Raw genomic sequence first — 16,486 nt, forward strand, 5'->3', positions numbered from 1 at the left:
TCCAAAATCCCTGCTGAATTCAGAAGTGCCTTGCTTTTGTGACCATACTACCCGATATTTTCAACCCTTGTAAGCAAAGCAGGGTTACATTTAGTAATTGGGTGGGAAGCCTTTCAGAACAAGTTAGGTGCTCTTGGAGGTGTTGCTTATTCACTAGCTAATGTGAGACCTTCTTGTTACAATAGTAAACCAGTGCAGCATAGACTGCACTTTGCTCCTAGAGTCTAGAATGGGGCCTTTGCTTCTATACACAGCCCATTAAAGACAATGAAAAGACTCCCACTCACTTCAACAGGCTTTGGACAGAACTGGTTATACACAGGGTAACTCCACTGTCTTCACAGGGTCTTGGTCTCACAGCAGAGGGGGGGCATGTGAGCTTGTTGCAGAGCTGCTGCTCAGGGATGGGAACCTCCTGGCACCCCAGCCTCCAAAATCATTCAGGCTGCACTTTCTGCATGACTATGTGCTAGCTCAGGGGTGTGTGGGAATTGGTGGCCTCTGCTTCAGGTGATGGGAATCTCAGGTACTTAAAGCCATGGCCTAGAGGAGAGAAGTGCCTAGCTCCAGAGTCTTTAGCTGCCTAGGGCCAGCGCTGAGGATTTAGAGTCCCTAGTGCTGCCGTTGCAAGTTTCAAGCATGCTCAGCCTTGGAATTGCCACCCCTCCTGCGGCTAGTAGCTGCAGCTGTCTAAGGCTGGCCTCTGGCAATTGGCCCCATGGCTGTAGCCAGAGAAGCAGCAGGTGGCTCTGTGACTACTGGGGGCCATTAAGCTAGAGCAGATAAAGAGAGTGGAGTTAACCTCAAGGAACAGAGGTCGCCAGTAGGAAAGGAATGTCAAGGGGAGCAGGGAAAGAGGGAGCAGGTCAGGCTTGCAGCAGGAGAATAGCCCCAGCTGGGTGGGAGCATGTCCAAAGTAGAAAGGAAACACGTATGGGGAGAGGTGGTGGTGACCAGGTAGCAGACTAGCATGTAGATGGGAGCAGAGGGAGAGAGGCTGGTGTCTTCAGATTCCCAAGGGCTAAGTCCTCGCTTTGGGGAAATGGTGTTGGCAGGTGGCTTGCTCACATGGCAGGATGGTGGCTGAGGGAGGGATCTGTCAGAACTGATCAGGTATCTCCTGGCTTTAGAACTTTGAGCTGAGACTAGGACCACATGCCGTGACTGGTGACGGGGGGGGGGGTACTGGAGACATGGCTAGAGAAGGTCTGAATGAGGAAGGAGATAAATCTGTGGGGAGTTTCCCTGATCACTATGAAAGTTCTACTCACTGTGGACACTGGTAAACCCACATGGGTGTACAGCTCAATGAGAAAAACCGGGGACTGAGGGAGCTACATGGGGCCCACAAATATGTTTGGTGCCGGGGCCCACAAAAGGTTAATCCGGCCCTGGTTCAGGGTGCGGGAGGGGGCTGGGGCAGGGGTTTGGGGTGCGGGAGGGGGTGAGGCTTCCACCTGGGGGTGCGGGCTCTGGGGTAGGGCTGGGGATGAGGGGTTTGGAGTGCAGGAGAGGCCTCAGGGCTGGGGGCAAGAGGTTTGGAGTGTGGAAGGGGACGCAGGCTACAGCTGGGGAGGTGGGCTCTGGAGTGGGCCCGGGGATGAGGGGTTTGGGGTGCAGGAGGGGGCTTCAGGCTGGGTCTGAGGGGATTGGAGTGCTGGAGGGGGCTTAGGGTTGAGGCAGGGTGTTGAAGTCGAGGAGGGTGTGTGGGGACCAGGAGGGAGTTTGGGTATGGGAGGGGGTTCCAACCTGGGGTAGGGGGTTCGGGGTGCGGACTCCGGCCAGGCGGTGCTTACCTCAGGTGGCTCCTGGTCGGCGGTGATCCAATACGACTTCACAGTTTGGGATTCGTTAATCAGTACAGGCTCCCTGAAACCAAAGGATCTGGCTAAATAAGTGTATCAGAAGATGGGGAAAATACTAGTGTAAGGTACTAACCTGTTAGGACCTAAGGTCAGAAGGTGCTGTCTGCTCAGATTTACCAGACAAAGTTCCAACTCCTCATCTGTTCATTGTCATTTCCATAACATAAGTGATTTAATAAAAGCAATAATAACATGTTTAAAGCAGTGTGCCTCAGACCTGTTCTTCTCATATGTTTGAAGGCCAAGTATCTGGCATTACTGCACATCGTGTCATGGGCTAATGTCTATACAGGTTTGTGTGCAAGAGTGCATGTATATGCCACGTGCATATGGGGGATGCTGCACATCAAAAATATAAAAACACATATTGCACAATTAAGTGTAATTGAGAATTAGGAATAAGACCAAACACACAAAAAATACAGTTAAGACTATTGTTTACTTTGGTGTTTTGCACCTTCATCAGTAATTTCTTTTTCTTTGCTACCCTATATTCAATTACACTGTTGTATTATTATACTGAAGTGCATTGTAAGGAAGGGGGGGACAGGACTTCAAAGTCTCTGTTGTTTCCATGAGTATTTTTGAAAGCTGCCAACACTGAGGTACAGGTTTGATATTGGAAGTGAAAGCATCAAAGTATAACTTCTAAATATTTATTGCTAACTCTAATTAGAATTTTTTCCAGTTGTATAGTGGCAGCTTTTGACACATGGATATGCAAAATTATTGAAACTCTTGAAGATGATTTTCTAAAGGCATTCAATTCAGGAAGAAAGAACAGAATAATTGATTCTAGTGAGTTATGTACAATGCAGTAATTCATTCAAGAGGTTCTATTATTATTATATATGGTGCATTACATGTTAAGGGACACAAAGAGTAAATTATTACCTTCCAGACAGCCCTCATGAAACTGCAAATTTTATATATACTAAAACCAAAACTTTTAAACATTTTTCATTTAGAATAAAATTACATGGCTGACTGACTACATATCTTGATTTACAAATATATGTTAGTGCTATGTGAGCTTTTTTTACTTCAATCTTGAATGCACTTGAATCAACCTTGATTCAAGTTAGAGTTATGTGGTGTTTGACTAGCACTGGTTTCCTCTGTCCCCTGTCTCCCCTCTTGCAAATTGTTCATATAACCCAGATAACTATTTTATAGGGGGAGGCGGATTTTGAGGCTAATATTTGCTAGTGAATTTTCAGTATGAACCTTATTTCCACACAATCACTTGGGTAATTCACTTGCTGTTTCTCCTGTGTGCCTGAGCTTACCTCATATGATAAGGCAGGGGTGGGCAAACTACGTCCGGCGGGCCGGATCCGGCCCCTCGGGGCTTTGGATTCAGCCCACGGGATTGCCCCCCACGGGCACCGCTTCGCTCTGCAGAAGCAGCAGGCACCAGTTCCCTGCGGCTCCCGGGTGGGGGGTACCTGGAGGCGCGGCAAGGACAGCGCATGTGGAGCCCTCTGCCCCCCCCTCCCCTCCCCCAGGGGCCGCAGTGCTTCCTGGAGCCTGCCCTGGCCCCGGTGCATGCCGCTGCCACCCCGGAGCCGCTTTAGGTAAGATGCGTCAGGCTGGAGCCCAAACCCCTCCTGCACCCCGCCCCCCAACTCCCTGCCTGCACCTCACACCCCTCCTGCACCCCAACACCCTGCCCCAAGCCCCCTTGTGCATCCTGCACCTCAATTCCCTGCTCTGAGCTCCCTTCTGCACCCTGCACCACTCCTGCACCCAACTCCCTGCTCTGAGCTCCCTTCTGCACCCTACACCCCTCCTGCACCCCGCACTTCCTCACGCACACCAACCCCCTGCCCCAGCCCCTGCATACAATTTCCCCACCCAGATGTGGCCCTCGGCCCAAAAAGTTTGCCCACCCCTGTTGTGATAAGGAGTGTCAACAGAAGCGTCACTTGGTTTCTCAGTGAGAGAGATGCGATATTTTAATTGAGCGCCCTGATCTAGCAGAAAGTCAGAAAAAAAGAAAACAACAATAAAGCTTTTATTCTAGTCTCTGCATCTGACTTTCACCAGCATGTCACCATTTTTAGCTTCTCCAGTTATTTGAATTCTGTTATGTGGTAGTCTGCAGAGGTTAGGACTAAGTCCTGGCTCAACTAGCCAGCATCACTGTGTTAATCACTGTTGGGGGCTCACTCTCCCTCATGAACGTGCTCCTTCTGGGGTTACATAGCAAATGCAAATGTACTGTACATTTTAGTGGGAGCTGAGAATTCCTGGCATTAAAAGATCACTCTTCTAATGACCTTGCTACTCCAGTATCTCTTTCTACTTGTTTGGGGTGCTTCTACTTAGCTGTGATCCCCACAAGTTTTCCTGGGTCATGGTGCACCTATTCATAGTGGTGATAACAGGTTAGTAATCACAGGATCCAGAGAGCTTTGGGTCAGAGAACTTGGTACATCCTGTACAATATGATCTTGGATCCCAATGAGATTCAGTGCCTGCAACCCTATGCCTCTTAATTCTCACCAAAAATCATGAATCCAATTCAAATTGCACTTGGAGGGGTTGGCACAACTCTGATATGCAAATCTGTTTGACTGATTTGTCTAATCTTTGAATTTCTAAACATGCTCGTCACCTTAGTATCTGAGCATATTTAAATATTCCATTCAATAAAAGATAAGAGAGCATTAAGGTTGTTTGGTCAAGCACTTAAAAGCATAAAATACTAATGTTAAAATGGCCAGCATAACTGTGACTATGCTGCCCTTGAATACGCATTGTGATACTACAGTGATATGTATATTATTTAGTAAGTAAGGCAGAACTATAAAGCACGTTTTCACTTAATTTGCGCTTTACTACAGGCTCCATGGGAGCATACCTCATTCAATGCATTGCTCTTAATAACAAAGGAATCCTGTCTCATTCAATGCACATATGTACTGCAGCCTAACTTCCCTCCAAACAATGAAAAGAAGTGTTAACAAGCCAGTCCATTTGCAGTATACATATGTAAAGTGCTATATTTAAAAGCTCAGGACTTGCCCTATACCTAACTAGTTACCACTGAAACACTCAAGAGTACAAAGCTTTTTCTCCTTTGGGTTCTTCCCTTACCCTCTTTATCTGATGAAGTCATTATTTCTGGGCAGAGATATGTCTAAACTGGAACACTGGGTTTGACCCTCTCAGTCTCTGAGGAAGTGCAACTCATGCCCATCTCTGTTGATAAATGTTTTGTTTTCAAGGAAAGACAATGACAGGTCATTTGCAGTTACATTACTAGGAGTTAAGTCCAGGTTTCAAAGATTTACCAAGTCAATATGAAAGATGAAACATTCCCAGCATCCAGAAATCCAAACCATTCCCAAGCTCTTGGAAAGAGGAAAGTATCAGGATTTTTTAATATAAAAATGCAGGGACAGCCCAGTCTGTGATATTCCCTGTCCTGGGTCACTGGCAGCTCAGAGCTACTCTGCCATGCACAATTTGAAGGTCCTGTCATATGAGCATGTTGCTATTAGCTGCCCATCTGAGGAGATATCCAGTCCCATTACTTTTCCCTTGTGGCCAGCCAGCGTTTTCAGAGGGGACCAGCCTGGGTGAGTCCAGATCTTGGCTGTGTTATCATAAGCACCGGTGAACAGGAAGTTACCATGCGTAGGTTCAAACTTCACTCCGGTCACCAGGTTCTGGTGGGCAGGTATGGTATAGACACACTTCCTCTGGCGGAGGTCCCACACTTTGCATGTGTTGTCCCCGCTGCCAGTTGCTATGTGATATTCATTTGGGGAGAAGTTAATCCCATAGATTTCCTTCAGGTGGCCCTCCAGGAACATGATCCAGCGCCCAGTACGCAGATCCCACACCCGACCAAAGACATCCCTGCCACCAGTCCCAGCAAGAGAGCCATCAATGTGGAAGGCGATGTCATAGACCCCCTTGCTGTGCCCCTCCTGATGGAGAATCTCCTCTTGAGCTTGCAGGATTCCTAACAAGTTACCATTCCTAGACCATGAAATACATGAAGCACCCTGCCCCTTTCTAACCACTGGAAGGGAGAGATAGTATTCTCCCTCTCTGTCCCCCACCCCATCCCAGAGCTCCCTGACTGTTGTGAGAATACAAAATGACATCCGTGCTTTATTTAGCATGTATTATTTTTATTGCTTATTATTTATTATTATTCCTTTTGTCATTAAAATACACAAAAATTGATATGTCATTAGCTGTATGCATAAAGAGAATATGAGAGAGCCACTGAACTGATATATTTAAAACTGCCACCCTTTTAAAAAAATATATATATATAAACTCTGGTTGATTTTAGCAAGGATTCTGTTTGCAAACCCCAATATGCAGCCTAAGGGGTTGGTTACATATAGAATTTATTAGTAGTAGTGCAAGTAATGCGCACCACTATATGTTTCAGAGTACTGTGTAAATACTAACTCAGCCTTGCAAAAATATTTTTGTCCACTCACCTGGAATGATTAGATAAAAATATGTATGTATATAAAATAATACTTGCCTATTAAAATATTTATAATATTTATATCATCAATTTGTTTATCTTCTTGGTGGTAAGGGTGGAAAATTAGTGAGGTTTTGTATGTTTATTTTTGCCTTGCCTAGTAAATTGATGTAATCACACCAGGCTGCCTTAATAATCCTCTCTATACTCATGTGATTTAAGTAAGTAGTAGTATCCTAGAGGCAAGGAATTTGAGATATGGAGGTTAAGTGACTTGCTCAAGGCCACTGAGCAAATCAGTGGCAGGAACAGGTTAGAACTCGGGAGTTTTGGTCCCAGCCCTGTGCTAAGTCCAGTAGAAAACTGCCTCTTTCAATGCTGGCTCTGAATTTCATCAGTTTAAGCCAGATCTCAGGTCATTTAGTCTATGAATTGTTTAACCTGTTTAGCTGTGAAGTAAATAGAGATCAACTTCCTTTGTTTTCCTAATAAGTAAAATTGATCAGATTTCTCTCCTACTCTTACTTTTAGGGACAAAATATTTGAATATATAGAAAAAGAAAATTGTATTCCGTAATGTTAGTTATATTTTAATAGTTTGAATCTTTATTTTTAAGAAGTTAGGTCACTATCCTTTCTGATTGTGGTGGAGCTTGCAGAGTGGAAATTTGTATGATAGGGTATAAAATGTAAATTAGTTTTCTTAGTAGTTGTCTTGGTTAGAGAGCTATTTGTGTAGTTTACAAAATCCTGATGAACTTGGATATTTTAAATTTTGTAAACAGTTAGAAATAAACTGGACCCGATGCTGTGGTATGGCGTGACCACTTTGTGTCACAACACTAGTAGATTCCGTCTGTAGAACTGAGGGCTTGGCTACACTTACAAATTTGCAGCGCTGCAGCAGGGTGTGAAAACACACCCTCTCCAGCGCTGCAAATTGCGGCGCTGCAAAGCGCCAGTGTGGTCAAAGCGCGGCTCCCAGCGCTGTCTGTTATTCCCCACAGGGAGGTGGAGTACAGACAGTGCTGGGAGAGAGCTCTCCCAGCGCTGGCGCTTTGACTACACTTAGCGCTTCAAAGCGCTGCCGCGGCAGCGCTTTGAAATGTAAGTGTAGCCAAAGCCTGAGTGTTTGGCCCTGTTAAGATCACCCTAGTGCCTATGGGCTCTCTAGTGGTAAAGAAGCTCTTAAACTAGTCCTACCCTGCTCCTGGTGTAGGAAGTGTGGCCAGAGAAAACAGGGTGTCGTCACGGCCCACCTAGGCTGCACTAATCCCTGTGGTTTCAGCAGGTGGGGACTGTTAACAGCCAGTATAAATTAGATCAACCCTCAGGGACCTGTAATTGTGTCAGGAGACAAATCTACACACGGTGGATCTGTCTACACTAGATCTGGGAGCGAGGCTTGAAGCCCAGGTCAACAGACTTATGCTAATGGGACTTGCACACTAGCATACTGAAAATAGCTGGGCAGACATCGCTTGGATGTTGCAGCTTGGGCTGAAGCATGGATTTTTAAGCCCCCTTGGCTGGAGAACCTGAGCTACAGCCCAAACTGCAACATCTATGCAGCTTTTTTTAGTGTGCTATCTTGATCCCACTACCACAAATTGGTTGGCCCAGGCTGGAAACTCAGTGTAGCATGTACCCAATGGCCCTATAAGCAGGCAGGTGCTAAGATGAGCTTTACACCACCTTTGCCACCTCATCCCTTGTTCTCTGCTATTTGTAATTTCTTGATGTCCCATTTTGATGGGCATGTATTTGACTGAATGAAAATTCTTTAAAGTGTCATAATTATTTTTTTCTGGTACCTTAGTTTAATATTGAAAAGAATACCCAAAGAACAGCATGAAAACTTGGCACTATGATAGGCTATGCTGCAATATTACCAAATATTACCAACTGCTGTTTATGTCAGATGCACCTTCTTGGGCAGTTACAAATACATAACAACAGTCATTTAGGATGAAACAAATAAATATTGTTGTACTGATAGTGCCGATCTACTGCATATACTGCTTAAAACTAAAGTCTGTGCACAGGCTTTACAGAACCACTCCCACTCACAGCATGTTTTGTAAGTCAACCCTAATACAATAAATGAAGTGTTATGGTGGCGTATAGATTAGCATAAAACTGAGTAAATGCCACTTCACTGACCATATGCTGTATGTCACAGGAAAATGGAGAGTTTACAAAGTACTGTGGATTTGTGGCAGTTAACACAGAAATATACAAATTAGATTCCTTTTTATATCTAAATTTAACTTTTTTTTTTTTTTTAATATTTAACCTTTTGGTTAGTTTTTTGTCCTGGTACAACTATTTTGGTTAGTGGTGTGACTTTTTTATTGAAATAGTTTTAACCCCTAGTGTGAATACAGTGATACTGGTATAAAAGAGCTTATAGCAGTACAGGTCTCTTGCAACTTACGCGCATTTAACATGCGCGATTTCAACTTTACATGAACGGCTGGAGTGGGGGGGCGTGGCTTCAAGATTTAAAGGTCCTGGGCCACTGCGGCGGGAAGCCCGGTGGAGCCCTTTAAATCCCGCCCGCAGCTTTGGCAGCCGGGCTGGGGCTGGCATTTAAAGGGCCCGGATCTCCACGGTGGCTGGAGCCTCGGGCCCTTTAGTTCGCCACAGGGGCTACCAGCCACCTCTGCAGCTGGGAGCCCCCTGGGTGATTTAAAGGGCTTGGGGATATAATTTTGACTATACGCGGTTTTCGCTTTACGCAATAACCGTGGAACGGAACCCCTGCCTAAGATAAGACTTGCCTGTATAGCTTATAGATTAAACTAATGAATATTTTTGCACCAGTATAACTGTGTCCACACTATAGCTGTTGTACTGCTTTAACTGTGCTGAAAGTTAAAATGGGATTCAACTTCTGTGTGTAGACAATGACTTAGACTAAAACTCACTGAGACACTTGGGGTGCATCTACACTGCAACTGGGGATGTAATTCCCAGCTTGGGTAGATATACATGTGCTAGCTCTGGTTAAGAATATAAGAACGGACATACTGGGTCAGACCAATGGTCCAACTAGCCCAGTATCCTGTCTTCCGACAGGGGCCAATGCCAGGTACTTCAGAGGGAATGAACAGAACAGGTAATCATCAAGTGATCCATCCCCTGTCATCCACTCCCAGCTTCTGGCAATCAGAGGCTAGGAACACTCAGCGCATAGGGTTGCATCCCTGCCCATCTTGGCTAATAGCCATTGATGGACCTATCCTCCAGGAACTTATCTAGTATCTAGAACTTATCTGGCTTTGCTAGCACAGTAAAAACAGCAGCATACCTGTGGCTACACAGAGAGCTTTGTGGGCTAGCCACATAAGTGCAAGCCTGCCTGACCTCTGGGTACTCCCCCTATTCACGTGGCTAGCCCAAGTCACCACCAGTGCTGCTGTGGCCTCACTGCTATTTTTAGCACATTAGCTGGAGCAGAGCTGGTGCATGCACATCTATCCAAACTGGGAATAACACATCTCAGCTTCAGTGTAGACATACGCTTGGTCTTTGACTGTCCAGAAGCAGCTAAGAACTTTTTTCTGACATTTTTATGAACATCATCTTATATGGTAATTACATGGAGTGATACAACCCACAATAAATGGATACTCCTGGCGGCAGGAGGAAGAGCAGTTCTCCTGTATATTCTGTGTACATAAGTAGGGACCTGAGTCACATTTTATAGCATTGATTTTTGTAGCGTAAGGGTAAAAGTTGTGTTACAACTTATGGAGAGAGAAATAGCTTAAAGTTCTGGAAGAAAGTAATAATGACCTAATAAGAAACCAAATATGTGTATGAGTCTTCACTGACCCATATATTCACATTTTAATGCAATATTATTTCTGTAATACTTTTTTTACATCAACCATTCTGAAGTGATATATTTATACTAACGAGCTAATCGCTATAGTTATGAACCATAATTTCAGTACTGATATATAAATATTCCATTTCTGAAGACAACTCTGTATGTACTGAGGATAATCAACTGTACAACTGAGGGCAAAGTGGGTCATCAACCATTTGGTCTTCCAGCTCAGCTGTGGATTTCACTAAGTCACAGCCAACTAGGGCATGTCAATCTTTCTGTCATTAAAACTTCAATTTGAATGTTAGCTATGAAATTAATCTCTGCAAATCATTGGAGAAATTGTGATTGTAAAGAAAGTATCAGACATTATGTGTGAATGTGACTGGGTGAGAAGAAAAGCGGCAGGAAAAGCACAAGTACTCATAGCCTAGCCTGAGTGGTATACTAAAAACTCTCTAGCGAGGCTGACACACATCTGATGAAGCTGCTTGATATAAAAATAGTACACTGGCCTGCTTAATTCAGTCAGCAAGGCCACAATGCTGTTTGTGTGACTTCCCAGTTCCTACCAACAGTAGGTTATGACATGTGTTAAAAAGGGAAAACAGTGACTGTATTTACACACTATTCACATATTTGAATAAGAAAAAGAAGCAATAAGAAAGATAGAGAAAAAAATGCTGGTTTTTAGGGGAGATTGGTACAATAGCGTTCAGTCTCTGTGTGTGTGTAGACACACATTGGTTTCTAAGTGGGTTGTTGAAGAGTTCAGTCCTGCAAGGTACTGTGTACATTTGCTCCTACCAAGCTGAACTGGGGATGCTTATCACCTCCCAGAATCAGGCCTTAGGGGGCCAATTTTGAAAGTAGGCACCTAAATGACTATGAATTAATTTAGCCATCTAACTTTTCTCATCAGAGTTTAAAAATTAAGCCTTTGGGGCCCAAAACCATCTAACTTGGATGCTTAAATCCATATATACTTAAAGTGGCCTGATTTTTAGAGATGCTGAGCCACTGCAGCTCCCATTGACTTCATTGAGAGCTGAGGGCACTCAGCTTCTCTGAAAATCAAACTCTTTTATTTAGATACCTAAATCAAGATCTAGGTATGTGCCTTTAGTTATCCAGTTTGACGGTTCTGGCTACAGTGTCTGGAAGTCCAGAGAGTTTTTGCTATAGGGCTAAATTGTGTAATCCATTCTCGGGCAGAATTTTATTGGCTTTAATGGAGTTTTGCCTGAGCAAGGATTGTATTAATTGGCTTATATTGGTCCCTTATGGAGCAGCAACACTGAAGCTTAATCTATTGCAGTAAACGTTTAGAAATTGCCAGTTTCTGTTTTCTTTGAGTCAGTCATAGTAATAGAGAAATTATTTTCTTTTCATACTCTCCAATCAAAAATCCATTCTGTATATTAATGACCAAATATGCATCTTGTTGTGTTTAGATAAACATAAACTCATTCCTCATTCAATGGTTATGTTACCTTACTTTTCTCTTTTATTGTACACCTCTACCCCGATATAATGCTGTTATCGTGAGCCAAAAAAATCTTACCGTGTTATAGGTGAAACCGTGTTATATTGAACTTGCTTTGATCCACTGGAGTGCACAGCCCCACCGCCCCCTCCCCCCCCAGGAGCACTGCTTTACCGCGTTATATCCGAATTCGTGTTATATCAGGTCGCGTTATATCGAGGTAGCGGTGTATTTTCTTCCTTTTTTTTTTTGTAAGACTGCAACACCACTGGAGGCCATTTCTCTAGTGGCTTGGAATAACCCAGACATGTTCAATCATTAATTGAAACCTATCCCCATGGACTCTTTTTTCTCTCCCTTTCCCTTCAGAGAGAAACTCCTCTGAAAAAAGATCAACTTCCCTGGCATTTTAAGATCCACTGCTTTTACCTTACTTACACGTTGAAAAGCAGCTTCAGCTCTCAGTTAGCGAATAATTCATATGCTGTCTGCAGACATTAAAATTTGAAAAAGGAGCAGTGGAGAGCTTTGAAGCAGAATTTCCTTTCATTAAATTAGTGAATATGACAAGGTTATGTAATATTCCAGAGGGATGAAGTGGTGCACGTCACTAACCTTTTAGATTCAAGAGGCTTTATGCTTTTCATTTGCTTCTGGATGAAGGCTTAACACTGGATTAACTGACAAGTTCCTCTTTTTAATTCAGGTAGATTAAGCCCTATCCAGATTTTATATGTAATATATGAGATAAATAAATATCACATACACAAATATAAAATACCAAGTTGTGTGTGGATTGTGTTTGTACATACATACATGCATATGCACGCACCCATGTTTATGTGCATGTAAACTTTTAATATGCATTGTATCCATTTTATACAGAGAGAGCACCAGAGAGAGAATACTTCCCTCACTAAATCTTTTCTGAATAACAGTTGCTTATTAATATATATTTTAAAAATTTCCAGGTTCTCAAGTTAGAAATAATGGTCTTGGTTCTCTTGTCTTAAATTAATGGAAATTAGGAGTTAGTCTACTGAAATCGGTGAAGTCAGACTGGTGTAAGTCAGAAAAGAATCAGGTACAGTTTTTTAAAACTATTATTTCATTTTTACTGTTAGCATTTCAAAAGACCGTTACAGTAACAAAGCCTACATTGTCACCATGGCTATAAGGGGAGTGTAGCTGTGGCTTTGAGACTGCATTCAGTGCAATGACCTCAGAGGTGGAAAAAAGTGTGACTGTAGTGGGAAGCTGCATGTTTGTTCTAATGATAGAGGGGGCTTACACAGATTCTGTGTCAACCACAGCTTCTGCTTAGAACAGGGGTCGGCAACCTATGGCATGCAGCAGCCTGCTCTTCTCTGTCCCTGCCCACTGCTCTCTCCTGCGGAGGCAGGGGGAAAAGCTTGGTCCTGCCAACTGCTGCTGCTGCAGGGCAGCCTCCACCAGCAGCCAAGCTCACTCATCCCCCACTTCTTCCCCCAGCGTGCTGGGTTCCTGCCCCTCCTCCTCCTCCTCTCCGTCCCTGCAGCCGAACAGCTGATGGCCCTGGAGAGGGAGCAGAAGAAGCGGAGCCGGAACCACAGCCAGAGTGTGCTCACTGATCCGGAGGAGAGGCGGGGATGGGGCCTTGGGGCTGGAGGGGATATGCCCTAATTCCACCCTCCTTCCTGAACCCCGACATCCCACCAGCCCTCTGCCCTGAGCCCTGCACCCCCCACCCCCTGCCCTGACCCCCTGGACCCCCTCACACACACCCAGACGCCTGCCCTGACCCCTGCACCCCCCACAACCCCAGCCCTGACTCCGGCACCCCCCACACATACCCAGCTCCCCCATACTCCATGCCCTGACTCCTGCACCCTCCCCACACACACCCATCCTCCTGCCCTGACACCTGCACCCCTCAAACATACCCAGCCCCCCCACACCCCATGCCCTGACTTTTGCACCTCCCACATTCCCACTCCCACCCTGAGCACCAAACGGAAGCTCCTGCACCCCGCCTCCATTCCCACTTGCACCCCTTGCACCAAATGGGAGCTGCGCAGGTAAGCGCTCCGCAGCCAAACCTCCTGCCTCAACCCTGTAGCTCCTGGCCAGACCCTGCACCCCAACCCCCAGCCTGCTCCTTCACCCCCAGCCCTGTGCTCAGTGCACTCCCACCCTCAGCTCTGTGTAGAGAGAGAGGAAGAGAATGGGCTAAAATCAGGGAGAAGGTAGGTACCCACTCTATGTGGGCAGGGCGGCAACCCCAGACTGGCAGCGGGATGAGTGGGGCCAGCAGCAGGGACCCTGTCTGACAGGAGCCAGCGGATGGAACCCCAGACCGGCAGTGGGCTGAGCCACTCAGCCCACTGCTGGTCTGGGGTCCTGGCCGCCAGTCCTGCTCAGCCCGCTGCCAGTCTGGGTTTCTGGCTGCTGGCCCCTTGCCAGCTGGGGTCCCGGTCGTAGGCCCCGCTCAGCTTGCTGCCGGCCTAGGTGAATGGAACCCCAGGCCGGCAGCGGGCTGAGCGGGCCAGCGGCGTAAGATCAGCATTTTGATTTAATTTTAAATGAAGCTTCTTAAACTTTTTGAAAACCTTGTTTACTTTACATACAACGATAGTTTAGTTATATAATATATCGACTTATAGAGCGAGCCCTTCTAAAAAACATTAAAATGTATTACTGGCACATGAAACTTTAAATTAAAGTGAATAAATGAAGACTCGGCACACCACTTCTGAAAGGTTGCCGACCCCTGGCTTAGAACAATAGCGCTCTGCCAGGGGAGTAATTATTGGTTCTAAAATAAGTGTCCTAATAATTTGTCAAGAAATCAACTTAAATTGTTCTGATGTTGCCTGCAACAATTTGAATAGAAAAAGCACAGCAAGAAATTCTTTAGTTCATTTTGCCTTACAGTATAAACATATTGGTAAATAGTGTTAATTAAAAGCTCACAAGGGTTCTTTATATGTGGGAAAACTTTTTGTTTTCCCTCTTAATAATATAAACTGTAAATTAGTGGGGGGGAGGGACGGATGTTAGTTGGCAAATAAATGTCCACTGCTGTCTGTGCTGCTTTGGAATTCCTCCCATGTCCCTGGGGCTCAGATAATGTGTGTCTGGAAAAGCATGCATAATTCACAATGAAATGAGCTGGTACTAAGGTCTACATAGACCAAGGATACAAATTAGAGACTTGCTATTTTAACATTAGACCAGCTGAAAATGTAACCTACCTTTTCTAGAGTGGAGACTTGCTTACAAGATAGCGAGTCATTTCAGTTTCCAAGCATGAACAGTGTAACCAAGTAATCTGTGGCTGTGGGTTCTCAAACTGGGGATTGTGACCCCTCAGGGTGTCGCAAGGTCATTACATGGGGGGTCGCAAGCTGTCAACCTCCACCCCAAACCCGCTTGCCTCCAGCATTTATAATGGTGTTAAATATATTAAAAAGGGTGTTTGATTGCAACCCCCCTAATAAATTAGTGGCTTGCAATGTGAAAGGGGTCGCCAGTAAAAAAAAGTTTGAGACCCACTGAGCTAGATGGACTTTATACAAGTTAGGGATCTGAACCAATAATTTTAATTCTATTAGGTATTCATAAAATAGCATAGATACTCAGCTACCGATGTGAAAGGGGCCCTGTACGAAGCTAAGTAAGTAGTTAGGTGAGTTGGTAGATATGTTGATGGATTGAACTGAGAATGGTGGTGTGTTCTGTATTTCACCTGAGTGGTAGTGAAGCTTCAGGATATGAAGACTAACAGGATATGGCCCACAGAAACATACTAATAGGTGCATTGTTTGGGAATTTTTATGACATTTTTATGAAACAGTACCTACTTGCTTGCTCTTTGAGAAGTACAAAGCTAATTAACTTTCTTGCATAAGCCAATTTGCAGGTACATTGTAAGCACAGGTTAGAATTAAGGAGAAATAATTGCTTATAATGATCATCAGCGTAACTGATGTGATAAACTATGATTAATGAGTAAATTAGCAGTGAATGCTACAAATGAGTCTGCTTTGAAAATTCTGTTAAAGAAAGGAAATGAGGGGCACAAGGAGCTTTTTTGTCAAATATTGTGCATATACTTAATAATATATTAACTCTTATCTTGCATCATTTGCAGTTCATCTCCGCAGACTACAGCTAGGAGATTACACGTAATATGTGTCTGTTTATCTATTCTTCATACATTTTCTGCAAAAGAGCCTTTACCACTATTGAATGTAAACTGGTTTATGGCCTGTGTATTTTGAATGTATAAATGGTTCCTGAGTAAATCCGTAGGGCTAAGTATATATAGTGGATGCTGAATGAATAAATAGTATTCCTGGTTACATGTTTTCCTAGGAATGTCTGACTGCATAACATGGAATGAGAAGAATGAGAAGATTATGACTAAGAAAGAATTAGGACCAGTCACATGCCCCACTGAAACTCGATGTTGCTAAACCAATAATATATAGAGGCTTTACACCAAGTGACTGTGATTCTTAGTAACTGTGTCCACCATTCAGAAAAGTTTTATAGCCCTGTGGACACCTGCCAGACTGGATTGTTTATTTTGTGATAAGGTTGCATTGCTGAGTGTCAAATATTCTATGAGAACAGTTGTGAGTGTATAAGCTTACAGCTTTCACGGCTATAAAACAAGTCTTTGCGACCAAAATATATTGTGTATTTCAGGATCTTCCATCAGAGGTATAAATTTACCAATATATGGGCCAGCTGTAAGGAAACACCTGAACATGCCAATGTTTTTACTGATATTTTTGCTGTTTTATTAGCCCCTAACTGATGTTTTTGCCGTTAGGCTTAATATGTGCTACAGT

At 44.2% G+C, this 16,486-nt stretch overlaps 2 protein-coding genes across 2 annotated transcripts in view; one reads left to right on the plus strand and one right to left on the minus strand.

Annotated features, from left to right (window-relative positions):
- The window catches only part of PTPRD (protein tyrosine phosphatase receptor type D), a 1,658,801-nt gene that overhangs the window by 1,330,717 nt on the left and 311,598 nt on the right, over positions 1-16,486 (plus strand). The window lies entirely within an intron of this gene.
- LOC123372831 (U4/U6 small nuclear ribonucleoprotein Prp4-like) lies at positions 5,249-5,986 on the minus strand. Its single transcript, XM_045021332.1, has one exon. It carries the CDS (start codon positions 5,984-5,986, stop codon positions 5,321-5,323), a length of 666 nt encoding a protein of 221 aa, XP_044877267.1. The 3' UTR covers positions 5,249-5,320.

Source organism: Mauremys mutica, chromosome 6, assembly GCF_020497125.1.
Source record: "Mauremys mutica isolate MM-2020 ecotype Southern chromosome 6, ASM2049712v1, whole genome shotgun sequence".
Taxonomy (NCBI): domain Eukaryota; kingdom Metazoa; phylum Chordata; order Testudines; family Geoemydidae; genus Mauremys; species Mauremys mutica.

Coding starts and splice junctions, on each gene's coding strand:
- LOC123372831 (XM_045021332.1), bottom strand. CDS start 5,986: ATGTCATTTTGTATTCTCACAACAGTCAGGGAGCTCTGGGATGGGGTG.